Raw genomic sequence first — 15,539 nt, forward strand, 5'->3', positions numbered from 1 at the left:
TTATCCTCTTTTTAGGCCGATCTCACTATTAGAAGCAATTTGGTTACCGTATGTCCATTGCTCTCTTTGGCATGCATAACAGAACTTGTTTTTCAACTGTATCCCAGCTGGTTGGCTGATGATCTGTTATGCTGTGTTGACTTTTTAAATGTAAACTAGGCTAATTACCTGTTATGGGTATTGGCGAGTGTTTACAGATTGTGTTTATACTGTTTAAATATCAATTGTTTTAGTTTCTAATAAAAGTTATGTTATTTTTTCAGGTTGCCAGTAAAAAAGTAGCTCTGTCCGTAAATTTTCCATGTTCTGTCAGTAAACAAAGTTGCGGGAGGTTGGCAACCATGCAAAAGGCAACTTGGGGCCAAGGTGAACTCTGAATCTTTTCTCAAGACTCCTCTCGAAGTCATCATAGATAAACAAAAATGCCTTGAAAGGAACAAGGATTGTGCAATTTGTAATTTTATATAAAGGCAAGCAGCACAGCTTACCTCTTGCTAAGGATTTTCACAGCATATTCCTTCTTGGTTTGGCGATGGCGACATTTCCTGCACACAGAGAAACTTCCAGACCCCAGAGCTGGCTCCTGCAGATCCATTTCATACTGCTGGAAGAATGGAGAGTCCTGGGGGTGAAAATAGATATATTAAGTCCAACAAGAACAATAAATAGCAGCTTCAGAAAAAGGGGGGCAAAGGGGGGTTGGTGAACGCATGTTAATTTCAACCAATAACAAAATAAAGGTCACGTTGTCATTAAACGTATGTATTTACTGGCTGAACCAGTACTTAATTTGAGTTACAGGTTGACATTGTAATGGGATCACTCTAATGCCGCGTACACACGACCAGACTTTTCAACATCAAAAGTCTGACGGAATGATTCCGGCAGACTATTCGATCGTGTGTGGGCTGCAGCGGACTTTTGATTTGCAAAAGTCTGACAGACTTTAGAAATGGAACATGTTTCAAATTTTTCCACCAGAACTCCGCCGGACCCAGTTCCTACCGAGAAATCCGCTCGTGTGTGTGCTAGTCCAACGGACAAAAACCGATGCAAGGGCAGCTATTGGCTACTGGCTATGAACTTCCTTATTCTAGTCTGGTCGTACGTCATCACATTCGAATCCGTCGGACTTTGGTGTGATTGTGTATGGCCAAGTCCGTTCATTCGGAAAGTCCGTCAGAACTCTGTCAGAACTCCGTCAGAACTCCGTCGAAAGTCTGTCGGACCTAAGTCTGGTCGTGTGTACGCGGCATTACCCTCTGGACTACTCCGTTTCCTTTTAGTGCGAGCCATGCATAATTGTCTCAAGTGATGCCCGTACCGTTTTTTTTTTTTTTTATTATTTATTGAATATTTAGAATTTATAACCCCTGCAAGTTTTTTTGCTTAAAACTTGTGTTGTGGGCTGTTGTATTGTCTATGTTCTAAAACTCAATAAACAGTTCTTTAAAAATGTTTTGTTATCTATTTACCTTCATAGCACTCAAAGACAGTGTGGGGCTTGCAGGCTTGTCAGCAGATGGGGCAGGCATGTCTGTCATTGCTGCATTTACACCAAACAGAACAGATGGAGCTACAAAGGAGTAACCCTAAAACATACAAAGCAAAGTTAGGAGATGGAGCCTGCATTTGTGCTGCCAGAAAACATACAGTTTTTGTAAGACATTATTTCTTTGCTGAAAAACAGATAGTATAAGCTATATAGGGTAGTTATTCTGAGGTTTTAACTAACTGAACATATCTCCATAATAGCATACTTAACTTCTTGCCAACCGCTCCAATGTACATATACTGCGGGGCAGTGGCTCCTACAGGCAGAATCACGTACAGTTACGGAATTCTGCACTTTTGGGTCTGCGACACAGCGGGAGCCAATCAGTGGGTCTGGTGGACCCGCCAATTGTTGCCGACAGAAGCAAGAACGGCAGTCTGCCTTTGTAAACAAGGCAGATCGCCGCTCTGTGACAAGAGAAGAGAGAGATCCTGCGTTTCTGCGTTTTCTTCCCACAGTACAAGCACCTCCACTAAGTAAGAAAGCACTCCCTAGGGACACATTTAACCCTTTGATCCCCCTGATGTTAACCCCTTCCCTGTGTCAGAAACCATGAATCAGACTGAGACAGAAGTACAGTTAAATCACACTTGTTTAATAATAATAAAAAAAGGTAAACAGAGTAAACATAGTCAAAACATAGCCAGTGTTCAGGAACCAGAACGCATTGTCAGATAATCCAAAATCTCAGGGAGCCAGAGATGAGAATAGTAGAACAGAAAGCAGGATCTGGAGCCAGAAGGAATGTCAGCCAAGCAAGTCTTTAACAGGAACACAGGAGAGCGTCTCTAGAGATGTGACCAAGGCGAAGGCAGAGATCATCTGGGCTGGACGGCTTAAGTAAGCAGGACTGACAAGCAGAATATCATCAACAAGTGAGTCATTGTGGAGAGATAGGAGCTGGCAATTAGCCGACAGCTGAGCAGCCAGCTCAGAGAAGGAAGGACTGAGCCCAGCCCTGACAGTACCCCCTCCTCAATGACCCCTCCCCCTCAGAGTACCACCAGGCTTGTGGGGAAACCATCTACGGAAATCACAGGGGAGGACAGGGGCATGTACATCTGAAGAAGAGACCCAAGAGTGTTCCTCTGGACCGCACCCTTTCCAATGCACCAGGTACTGTATGTGGCCACGGAATCTACGGGAGTCAACAATGGACTGTACTTCATACTACTCATGGTTCTCAACCTCTACAGAGTGAGGATGAGGCACCGAGGTGGTAAAGCGGTTGCAGATCAAAGGTTTTAATAAGGAGACATGAAATACAATTGAGATACGCATATTAGAAGGAAGGTCTAATACGTAAGCCATTGGGTTAATCCTGCGAAGAATACGCAAAGGCCCAATAAACCGAGGTGCGAACTAGAGAGGGGGAACACAAAGTCGGAGGTTGCGAGATGACAGCCAGACCCTGTCCCCAACCTGGTAGGAAGGCGCAGGCAGCCGTCTGCAGTCAGCATGGAGTCTGTACCTATAATTAGCATGTCGCAAATCCTCCTGGACTTGTGCCAGGTGGAACGAAGACTACGGAGATGCTCCTTTAATGCAGGAATACTCTGCGAAATAAAGGAGTCAGGCAGCATGGAAGGTTTGAAACCATAGTTTGCCATAAACGGGGACAATCGGAAAGCAGAATTCAAGGCACTATTGTGAGCAAACTCCACCCACAGTAAGAGGTCTGACCAGTAGTTATGATGGTCAGAAATATAGCAACATAGTAATTGCTCCAAGGACTGATTGTCTCGTTCTGCAGTCCCATTAGACTGTGGGTGATACGCAGAGGAGAAAGCAAGCTGTGCACAAAAGGCTCGCCAGAACCGGACACAAACGGACTACCCCTGTCCGAGACAAGCACCTTGGGTAGCCCATGTAAGCGAAAGACCTCCCGAGCAAAAATGGAAGCCAGTTCCTTAGACGTGGGCAACTTCTTAAGTGGAATACAATGAAACATTTTTCGAGAACCAGTCAACCACCATAAGGATAACTGTGTTGCCCTGGGAGTTGGGTAAATTCACAATGAAATCCATAGACAGAGGGGGTCCAGGGCCTCTCTTTATTGGGTATAGGTTGTAGGAGGCCCACTGGAAGGTGTCATGGGGTGGCCAGCAGCATCTCAAAGTATATTTCAGGTTCTCAACCAGGTTACTGAGGGATGCTGCCCCAGGTGTTTCCCATGGACAGAAGAAAACAGAGTAAATGTAGTCAAAACATAGCCAGAGTTCAGGAACCGGAATGGATAGTCAGAAAAGCCAAAACGTCAGCGAGACAGAGATGAGAGCAGTAGAACAGCAGGCAGGATCTGGAGCCAGAAGGAATGTTAGTCAAGAAAGTCTTTAACAGGAACATAGGAGAGCGTATCTAGAGATGTGACCAAGGCAAAGGCAGAGATCATCTGGGCTGGATGGCTTAAGTAGGCAGGACTGACGAGCAGGATATTATCAACAGGTGAGTCACTGTGGAGAGATAGAAGCTGGCAATTAGCCGACATCTGAGTGGCCAGTTCAGAGAAGGAAGGGCTGAGCCCAGCCCTGACACCCTGCCAGTGTCATTAGTACAGCGACAGTGCATATTTTGTTTAGCACTGATTACTGTACTGGTGTCACTGGTCCCCAAAAAGTGTTACTTGTCTGATTTGGCCGCCACAATTTTACAGTCCTGCTATAACTCGTGGATCGTTGCCATTACTAGTAACAATAAATAAATAAATAAAAATATCCTATAGTTTGTAGACGCTATAACTTTTGTGCAAACCAATTAATATACGCTTATTGTAATTTTTATTACCAAAGACGTGTAGCAGAATACATATTGGTCCAAATTGATGAAGAAATTAGATTTTTTACATTTTTTTATTTGATGTGTTTTATAACAGAAAGCAACAAATATTGTCTTTTTTTTGTTTATAGCACAAAAAATAAAAACCGCAGAGGTGATCAAATACCACCAAAATAAAGGTCTATTTGTGGGAAAAAAACTGTATAAATTTTTTTATACATTTTATTTGGGTAGCGTTGCATGACCGCGCAATTGTCAGTTAAAGTAATGCAGTGCTGTATTACAAAAAAATGGTTTGGTCATGAAGGGGGTAAAAACTTCCAGAGTTGAAGTGGTTAATTTGCAAATACAATACCAACAAAGTCATACTGTAATTGAACCCAGAGATGTAACTGATAAAGGTAATTTCACTGTCACATGCCTGGATACTATTAAGCTGACAGTCTATACCAGTGAATCCCCCTATCAGAGGCTTGCTAGTTACATGTGACTCTCAGAAAATATGTCCGTTGCTTGTGGCATTAGATTAGAAGCTGCCAGACCTGACCACAGACATCACCCCCTCTGTAGCTCCAGCCCCCCACCCCACACCAACACTCCACATCCCCCCAACCTCTGTCTTACTGCTACAGGGAGGGTCTCCCAAGCCGAATCACATAATACACATACATATATATAAATAAGGGAGCAAAATCCATTATTTCCCTTAGTAAAAGGACCTCACAGTACACACATAAACACTGGCTAGGCACACAGTTAACCCTTTGATTGCCATAGATGTTTACCCCTTCCCAGCATGAAATCTTCCGGCAGTCAAGTGTTTAAACTTGAATAAAGATATAATCAAGACAAACTAGTTCACATGCAATAGATAAATAATAATAATAAAAAAGTAGTGTTATATAAGTAATATATGACACAAAATAAGCTTTGCGCTTGAATGTGTTGGTGCAATAAGGTGCAAGTTAAGTGATTTTTGGGCTTTAACCCTTTCACTCAAATGGTGAATACTGCTCTTTTCATCATTTACAACCAAATCACTGGGAATATGAAAATATGGTCACAACCATATAGATGGGTGACAGGCATGAGGAAGTGCGCTCCACAATGCGTTTGTCACAATTCACAAAACTCATTAGTCATAAAGCAACTGCGTGAAAGTTGTTCTTCTCACAAAGAGGGTTATACATAGGAGAAATTCATGTTATAAGAGTAAAAAGGACAAAATTGGCATACACTTCAGAATTCTGAATGTGTAGAACTAGAATTGGACAGACCTTGAATATACGCGCCCCGGAAGGTGGAGTTGCTGCTGGAGAGTACACAGGGTCTAAACTTGTAAATTCATCTGAAAAATTACTGACATCTGTTTCGCTGCGTATAGATGGGCGGAATGGAGGCGTGACTTTCCGCAGAGCCAGAGCTTCCCAGTCCAGACCCTGTGTTATATAACAAAAAAGAAGGTTACAGACCACGCTTCACACAAGAATGAGCCATTTATTATAAAAAGGTAGTAAAACATTAGACAGTGTCTCCTCACCCTATAGAATGGGTGTTCCTTAATTTGGAAAGCACCTTCCGCTCCAAGTCGTTTTTTTGGATCCTTGCGGAGCAACTTTTGCAGAAGATCTCGAGCCTCCAAACTTAAAGATGAGGAATATGAGGGCTCCATCTTTAGGATCCGTCTGTGATAAACATGGATGTCATGTCATGCAGTATTGTTACCCATACTTCAGTCTTTTACTCTCAAGAGAAAATACTTGTATCTATAATTTTCCAAAATCTACCAAACCCTTCCTTAATAAACTCTTCCTCACCACACCCTTATTATTTTCTTACTGATTTAATTCACTCACTTAGACACTTCACTCTGTGAGTTCTTTTCCCCCTCCAGTGTAAATGGAGATGCTCCTGTTAGCAGTTCATAAATGAGGATTCCCAGACTCCACCAGTCCACTGACTGTATTAGAACAGACAAAATATAAACATGACACACTCATTTCAGGGAATATAGCTTTTTTAATGAGTTGATGTTTGTACTGACTCACCTTGCCGTGACCTGCCTGTCCTCTGATTATTTCTGGTGCCATATATTCAGTTGTGCCACAGAAAGAATATGTCCGTTCACACTGCACACACAAAAAAAAAAAAACACACAGGAGTACAATCCATAACATGTAATCAACATTACATATATTGAAAAGAACATTTACACATTGCATAAGGAATTAATTAATGATGGTAATATTTGAGTGCATTTTCCTACAAGAGTGAACTTGCAGTACATTACTCAGTGTCCTGTAGAATCTGTATTGGTATTTTGCAGTACTGAATAAACTGCCAACGGTTACAGTGCATTTCAGTGTTTTAAATTAAATCTGAGTCACAGCTCTGCCTTATTCTTCCATATATTTAAATGAGAAGAGAAAGAACTCATATTCTGCTGAATTAATACACAGTCTGAAGGGCAGCATCCGCCGCGGTTGTTCATGGGACACAGGTTTGCTTGTGAGCAGTGACATGGACAATAATCGTTTAATAGTAAGTCAGCATCTGCCAAGGTGATTGGGACTTTTACAGCCAGCTGATTCTTGACCCCTAAATTTTGCGGAATGCCTAATTTTCTTGATTTATTTTTCTTCTGCAGTTTACATATGTAGATTATGTGCTCACCTATAGCTTGCCTCAATAATTTACTGCTACATAAGACCACAATATAAAATTAATCTAAAGACTTCATTCATGCGATTATGGTATGCCTGTTTATGTATATATGTAACATATATAGCTCTTTTGTGAATGTAAGTGCAAGATCTAAAATCAATGACTTCTCACCTCTTCAGCCATGAATTCCTTGCTCAAGCCAAAGTCTGTAAGAACCACATGACCATCACTGTCCAATAAGATGTTCTCCAGCTTAATGTCTCGGTATACAATACCCAACTGAAGAGGAGAAGTGTAGAGTTAAAACATACCCTTTTATTATACCAGCCATATAGCACAATGTAAAGAGAAGAAGTCATATGAACTGCAGTAAAGCAGGATAGACATGATCTCACCTTGTGTAGGTGTTCAATAGCCAGAATAACCTCTCCAGAATAAAAGCATACAGCGTCTTCCGAGAAGTTATCCCGCTGATAGAGATGAGTAAAAAGTTCTCCTCCACTAACATAGTCTACAAGGATATAAGAAGGACAGAATATGTCACAACTTTATGTTATACTATTGCTGGCATGCCAAAATTGCATTTTACGCATTGCCATTACTAAGACCAGGCTACTGGTGTTTCTTATTTCGGCCAGGTATAAAAACCTACAGCCACTATGCACTAGTATACAGATTTATGGCTCTGGAAAATAAACAAGTTACTTATTACTTAGACTTGTTAAAAGTGCTACGTGTTGCTGGGGTTGTTGTAGGGATGGCATCTTTGCAGGAGTAGCATGGCATTACCCTCATGATGTGCAGTATGGCTTTGATTTCTCTTATATGAACTGGTTACTTATACAAATTCCTATGGTCAGGCAAGCTTCTGATGACCCATGACAGGGTCTGAGCCAGCACATGAATAAAATAAAATAAGAGACAATTTACTCTTTACACTTACCAAAGTAAGAATGCATATTCCATACCTGACCAATGCCTATGGAAGCAGAGAATCCCTGTGGTAGCTGCCGCTACTACAGTGATCCTTGCTATTCTTAAGGTCCTGTGCCAAGTGGTTGACCCCATGTGGCTACAATGCAGAAGGGTAGCTGCTCGGTATATAGTGAACACGGGGTCACTCTCTCTGCATGGGTGGCATTCACGCTAGGTTCACACTACTGCAGTCTACAGCATCGCATGTCATTTGTACAGGAATCGCACTGGATTCCTGTACAAATGATGTGCAAATTCAGTGCGGTGAGAATTGAGTTATACATTATGTATGGCTCAATTCACACTGGATCCGCACCAAAAAAGTGCAGGACCCTTTTTTTGTCTGCACTTGAATCGGATCGCATGAGTGTTCAGACCCATGCAATCCAATTTCATCTGATTCCACAGTTCGCATTGAGTTCTGCAAACCGATTTGGTGTGTTATTAACTTTATATTGACACCCACAGTGGTTCACAGAGCATAGTGTGACCTGCTTACGATTCTGATGCGGTGCGGCAACCGCAAAGCAATCAATGTGGTTTCTGCACCAGTGTGAACCAAGCCTCCAAGATTACGTTGTCATTTTATCAATGAATTCAAGGCGTTATCTGATTAGATGAGAAGAAGAACATGACATAACCACCCCACCTCACCAATCAGAGATTGCTTTGCATTAACTGTGGAAACTGCAAGAAGGCATACTCTAAAGGGCTCTCAAGCCGAGTGGGTGATACCCTGTAAGCATTATGAAGCAGAGCAGCTGCTTGACACAGAACTAACAAGGCAGGGATTAGTCAGGTATGAAATATACATACGTACATCGGTCCAAGCTGCACATGTAACTATGCAAAAAAAAAAAAAAACATACCTAGAATTCAGATTTATTTATGCTGTGCAGTGATTCTTCTCCAAAATGTTTTAACCTAATTCTTATTCACCAACCAGATTTTTTACTATTTCGCAATAATGGAGTATCATTATTATTATTCTTTATGTATAAAGCGCCAAATTACTATCCTGGTGCAGCAATATTCTTTTTCCTACTTAAATGACCATGACCCAGTAAATGCTATTTTGTTGCATTAAATTGAAAATCTGCTACTGTATCATGTACAAAAGACCATCAACAATAATCTCAGTACACTGATAGGTTTCAAATTTCTATTCTGTTTTAGTTAGAGAAAGAATGAGTCAGCACTATAATTCACTGCTTCTGCAAAACTAGGTCAAGGATCTGATATTTCACAAACCTTCATATGTGGCTAACTGATCATGGATTAAGTTAAACTTTTCGATCTGAGCGGAAGTTCACTACCACCCCACCTTTCCCTGCAGCCTCCTGGGATACGTCACGCGCATGCGCAGTGAGCAGCCGGCTGTGAAGTCGCAAGCAGTCACAGCCAGCTGCCCAGAGTTAATATACTTGGGGGACCGAAGCCTGGTGAAGAAACCAGCTGGGTGAGGACAGCGCTGGATCCTGGGACAAGTGAGTGTGCTAGTATTAAAAGTCAGCAGCTACAGTTTTTGTAGCTGCTGACTTTTAATTTTTCAAAAGATAACTGAACGACCACTTTAATTGAACAATCTGAAGTTAGAAGCTGGTTGGCTACAATGCACAGCTGCACCAGATTTTGCATGCACACATTTTTAGTAAATTAACCCTTTTGAGTCTCTCTCTGTTTCAGGGCTTGGGTGCTAGGCAACATGCTGCATGTTCCATCCTAAATATGTTGTTAAAGCGGGAGTCCGCCGGGACTCCGCGTTTTTTTTTTTTTTTTTAAAGTCAGCAGCTACAAATACTGCAGCTGCTGACTTTTAAAATAGTGACACTTACCTGTCCAGCGCGCCCGCGATGTCGGCACCCGAAGCCGATCTCTAGATCGACACTCGAGTGCTGCCGCCGCCATCTTGGGTATGGGAATCAGGAAATGGAGCCTTTCGGCTTCATTTCCCGGTTCCCTACTGCGCATGCGCGAGCCGCGCTGCGCAATGAGGACGGTCCCCGCTGCCTCTGGGATCTGTGTGTTTCCCAGCAGGCAGCGGGGCACTTGCGGAAGGGGGCGGGCACTTGCGGAAAGGGGCGTAATGTACGCCCCTTTCCGCAGAGAGCTAGCCCGGAAGTGGGTGCAGTTACCTGGATTATCCAGGTAACTGCACCCCCTCCCCCCTGAAAGGTGCCAATCGTGGCGCCAGAGGGGGGAAGGAATCCGATGAGCGGAAGGTCCATTTTAGGGTGGACCTCCGCTTTAAAGATGGAGATAGCCTTTAATATTTATAACAAGTAGTCACTACTGCATTTTGCGCAGATGGAAAGGCTCTCTATTGTATCATGTTTGTGTATTATATTGGCACAACACATATAACTCATATTGCCTCTTACAATAAGTGACAATTATATACATTTCCTTTTTATAGGTTAATCTCTACTGTCATAGTTTTGTGTGGAATTCACCCATTCCCCTGTACAAAAGAGCTGATATCAAGCCTCATAACCAATTTCAAAAAGATATTACATAACTATATTTGTGTCTGTCTGTCTCTTTCTGAAGAAGATTGGGCTCTGCAAATCCTGAGTTTAGGGATCAAATTTTTTATTAAAGTGGAAAGATCCTTAAAGTGGATGTAAACCCTCACATATACCCAGTGAAGTGAACAGCCGCAGATGATACACACGGATGAAACAAATCTCCCTACATAAGTTTTACATGTATATCTGCTGTCTTCACCTTTATATACTGTTTAGAAAGTTCAGATTGTGTTAGGATGTTTTCTCTTCCTGTTCAACACCGCAGTGAAGTCTGGGTATACAGCCAAGACAGCTGATTGGAGGAAAGGCACACAACCCTTCTCCTTATAAGTAGAGACTTAGAGTTGATTGTTGAATAGTTCAGGGCTCTGCTAATCTATTTATATCATCCTCCCCAACACAAAACTCTGGCTGCTTTTATCATGTGACAGAGAACTTGTCAGGAGTTATCAGGCTGATAAAGAGAAGAAAGGAGCAGGAGACAGCTACAGAACTTAGTGACTTGAAGAGAGATAACAAAACACTGCAGATATATGTGCCCAGCTCAAATTTAATGAATTGGGCAAAACTAATGCACTTTGACTCTCTAACTATGAGAAAGCATTAGTGATTCTAAGCACAATACTTCCATTACCTACCCAGTATAAGGTGGAGTTTAGCATCTGTCTGGAAGGCATAGTGAAGGGTCACAAGAAAAGGACTCTGTCTCACATGTTCTAGCACAGTGCGTTCAGTCCGTGTGTGCTCTGCAGTTTTCTCTTTTTGAACCAGAGCTGCCTTACGCAGTACTTTCATGGCATAGAGACGATTTGCATCTGAGCCAGTCACTTTACGAACAAGGAAAACTTTACCATATGCTGCAAGAGTGAAAAAAATATTACAAATGTCATATGGAGGCAAGAAACAAATGGCAACAGCAAACAAAGGAAGCATTCATTCTTTCAGGATTATTTGTCAGGCTCATTGAATTTAAACCTCAACACCAACATAGGAGCTTCCTAATGGCCTAATCTGGAGTATATAGGATACATTTCAATAACCTGAAGCACCATGCTTAACAGTACACCTAGGGGTCTATTTTTAATAAATTCTGTCCCAAACATTTGCACAGTTGTCACAAATAATCACCGTAATGCCGTATTTTTCTCAAATTCCTTAATCAGGAAACAACTGAATTATGGCCACTAGCAGGAGCTAAATATCATAGACAGTAAACATATTACACAAGTTATTGTGATTATTTGTGACAGTTGTGTGAATGTTTGAGATATCTGCACAGAGTATGTTTTTATACATATCTATATAGGCATACCCGCTTTTAAGTACACAATGGGGTTTATTTACTAAAGCTGGAAAGTGCAAAATCAGGCTCACATCTGTATAGAAACCAATGAGCTTCCAAGTTTTATTACCAAAGCTTAATTGAACAAGCCGGGGTGTACTCCACAGACATGAGACAAAGTCCAAATTAAGCTAGATGTGGAGAAATACCCAAGCATTCTCGGGTGAACAACTACATTGGATTTTCCCGGTCTTTAACTTCCCAGGGGTCAGGAGTACTTGTAGGGTTGCCACTTTTTCTTCAAGCCAAACCCGAACACTTTAGCAGTGCACAGTAAAAAAAGTTGTTTTAGTATACACTATAGGATTGTAACAGACCTGGGACCCCTTTGGGCACTCCAAAGAGAATAGTAATGCGGCGCACATAGTGCCACCTTTACCCTCCTGTCAAGCCCCGTTTCAAACCACATTTCTGTCTGAATAATGTGTCCAGGTTTCAGGTGGACTGAAACTCAAACACATAACTCAAAAGCCAAACTGTCCAGGTGAATCCTGGACAGGTGGCAACCCTAGGTACTTGCATAGTGTAAGAACATGCATGTGATATAAGTGATACGTTTATGCAGCCACCATTTAACAATTACCAAAAAACTGCCTATACAGGTAAGGGGCACCAATAATAATAAAAAATAAAAATAAAAAAAAATGTGCATGTTTGACCAGTTGAATAATGCCCTTGCTACAGGCGTAGGCCATTGACACAACTCCTTAAGAGTGAATGAAAATCTTCCAGAGATGGCATCATTCTGTCCTGCCTTGCTGCTAGGACGTTGTTAAGAGACTCCTAGCTTCTCTTACTACTCATCTCCACTAACACAGGAGTGAGCTCTCAAATGCTGAGGTGAAAGCTATTGCATCAGGTAAGAGAAAGCACATGTGAGGGGGTTTGATGGTGGAGCTGAACAGTGAGAACTATGAGTCTCTTATGCCGCGTACACACGATCGAATTGTATGACGTACTTAGTCCGTTGAAACGCATTTCAACGGACAATCCGATCGTGTGTGGGCTTCAGCGGACTTTTTCAGCGTGTACTAAGAAGGCCGGTTTGTACACCAATCTTCCCGTCGTACTTTGGTTTCAGCGGACAATACGTTCGTCAGTATGCTAGTCCGACGGACTAAGAATGGCGCATGCCCAGAAAGGATTTACAGGGCGGAAGCGTTCTGTCTTGTAAAACTAGTGTTCGTATTGAAGCTAGCATATTCGTCATGCTGCTAATTTTGTGATCTTTTAATATAGCACATTCTTTTCTTCTTCATAATGCGAGAAAAGTGAAGTTGCTTTGCTGCTTATATTCACACAGAGTTATCACAAATGTCTTAATTCATCCTCATCTTATGATTAATATTCCAATTCGAGAATAAATAATAAAAAAAAATAACGGACGAATTAAGCTGAAGTCTGAAAAGCGCGAATCGTCTCTAACCAAACTTCCACTAACGCAAAGTCAGCAGAAGGAGCCCAAAGGGTGCTTTGCAGTGTCTTGGACTTCCTATTTCTAGTCCCGTCGTACATGCTGTACGTCATCGCGCAAGCTTTCGTCGGACTGTTTGTGTATCCGTGTGTGGCCAAGTCCGTTCGGTAGAAAGTCCGCCGGATTGTATGACGGACTAAGTACATCATACAATTCGATCGTGTGTACGCGGCATTAGCAACATCCAAGCAACAAAGCAGGATGGGATGTGATCTCTGGGACTTTTTCAGTCATACTTCAAGGAGGTACGTAAATGGCCTTCACCTAAACCAACAGCGTTATTTAACTTCAAAGCTGCATAGTTGTTTTTTTTGTTTTGTTTTTTATCTACAGGTACCCCTTACCTGCATAGGTATTTTTTTTGGGTAAAAGTTAACTAACTTTTAAACAAAAACATAAGATTAAACTAACAGGGCTGACCACCAAACAATGTTTAAATGTGTAACACTGCCAACAGAACCTATCTTATGAAGTTTGGGAAGCAAGTAGGATTTATCCCCTATAAGGTTTTTATTGCTGTCCACAACTCTGGCAGGAAAATCTTGCCTACCCCAGCAACACGGGTTGATTTACTAAAGGCAAAAAGACTGTGCGCTTTGCAAAGTGCAATTGTACTGTGCAAGTGCAGTTGCTGTAGAGCAGCCTTTTTCAACCTTTTCAACACAGAGGAACCCTTGAAATAGTTCTCCGGTCTCGGGGGAACCCCTGCTAAAAATTAGAAATCTACAACTCATGATACATTAGTGTGATGGTCAGTGGGAAGAATGCTCCTTACACTTGTGGTCATTGGCAAGAATTACCTCCTTACAGATAGCCAAAAAGATCAATGGTGTGAGTGGGAACTTATCTGAGAGGCGGAAATGGCCCAATGCAGAAGGAACCCCTAGCAACCTCTGGAAGGACACTAGGGTTCCACAGAACCCTGGTCGAGAATCACTGCTGTAGAGCTTAGTAAATGAGGTAAAGCTTCACTTTACAAAGAATACCTGCCCAATCACGAGCAAGGAAAATAAAACAAATGCATTTTTGCTTGCTCATGATTGGATGATGGAAGTTAGCGGAGCTCTCCCTCATTTACTAAGCTTTCTGCATGCTGCATTTGCAGCATGCACAGTCTATTTGCATTTAGTAAATCAACGTTCAATTGACAAACAAGACTCTGCTGAGAGCAAAAATTTCTGTTTCTGCTCTCTGGACTTTTCATATATGTATTCCTATGGAGAAAGCACTATAAGCAGGTTGTGTCACTTCTTACCTCCAGTTCCCAAAATTTTCAGGAGTTCAAAGTCTACCATTCCAACTTTATCTTCATGTCCTGTCAGATTTACTGCTGCATGAGAAAACAGACATCATTTATTCAAGGAAACCTACATTAAAAGCAGTTCTCCGATCATTCCTCATTAACTATAGATAATTCAAAGTCTTGTGTCAAGTTCTAATACTATACGTTATTATAGGGGTTAGTTACTAAAGACAAATCCACTCTGCACTACAAATGCACTTGGAAGTGCAGTCGCTTTAGATTTGAGGAGGAAAAAAAAACAAAAAACCCCCCAAAAAACTACAATTAGGCTTGCACATGATTGGATGATAAAATCAGCAGAGATTCCCCTAATTTCAGATCTCGCCCCAGATCTACAGCGACTACACTTCCAAGTGCACAGTGGATTCGCCTTAGTAAATCAACCCCTATGCGTTCTAACTAGGTCAAGAAAAACACCAATGCCAGCAACAGTTGTAACAAGTAAACATAGCAGAAGAATCAGATGCTAGAACACAATCTGTGTATCTTAATTAATGGTGAAATGTTAGAAGCAAGTATTTCTAAACAACACAAATCTTGTAGCATTGGTTGCGAAAAAAGCCCTATGAAGTTTTTCATTATTCTGAAGCCTGAGTGCCGGTTCACACTACCGCGACTTGTCAGGCGACTTAGCTGCCTGACAAGTCGCGCTCCGTTCTGTACTACGGAACCGTTCTAATAGGAGCGACTCAAGTCGCTCCGACTTAGAAAAAGGTTCCTGTAGTATTTTCGGGGCGACTTCAGGCGACTTGCATTGACTTCTATACAGAAGTCATTTTGCAAGTCGCCGCTGAAATCGTGTGCAGGTCGCGTCTGTGAGACGCGCTGCAAGTCACGTCGCCCCTGTGTGAACGGGCACTGACAACTGAAAGAACATTTCTGTTAGTACAGATAGAAAAAAATAAAAATAGTACACAACTGCC

The 15,539-nt window shown here is 41.9% G+C and overlaps 1 protein-coding gene across 2 annotated transcripts in view; it reads right to left on the reverse strand.

The window, feature by feature from the left end:
• The window catches only part of LOC143932646 (ribosomal protein S6 kinase alpha-4-like), an 82,409-nt gene that overhangs the window by 51,514 nt on the left and 15,356 nt on the right, over positions 1–15,539 (reverse strand). Inside the window, exons 2-11 of one of the 2 annotated variants that reach the window (XM_077455842.1) lie at positions 14,569–14,640; positions 11,136–11,354; positions 7,390–7,505; positions 7,166–7,273; positions 6,379–6,459; positions 6,187–6,290; positions 5,871–6,015; positions 5,608–5,769; positions 1,476–1,592; positions 489–622 (exon numbers count right to left, since the gene is read on the reverse strand). In XM_077455842.1, the coding sequence (XP_077311968.1) occupies positions 489–622; positions 1,476–1,592; positions 5,608–5,769; positions 5,871–6,015; positions 6,187–6,290; positions 6,379–6,459; positions 7,166–7,273; positions 7,390–7,505; positions 11,136–11,354; positions 14,569–14,640 (1,258 nt within the window). Of the gene's footprint in view, positions 1–488; positions 623–1,475; positions 1,593–5,607; positions 5,770–5,870; positions 6,016–6,186; positions 6,291–6,378; positions 6,460–7,165; positions 7,274–7,389; positions 7,506–11,135; positions 11,355–14,568; positions 14,644–15,539 lie in introns of both variants that reach the window. The other variant, XM_077455841.1, reaches the window with a different exon arrangement.

This window comes from Lithobates pipiens, unplaced genomic scaffold (genome assembly GCF_037356315.1).
Source record: "Lithobates pipiens isolate NorthernLeopardFrog02 unplaced genomic scaffold, aLitPip1_a1.2 Scaffold_10, whole genome shotgun sequence".
Taxonomy (NCBI): Eukaryota; Metazoa; Chordata; class Amphibia; order Anura; family Ranidae; genus Lithobates; species Lithobates pipiens.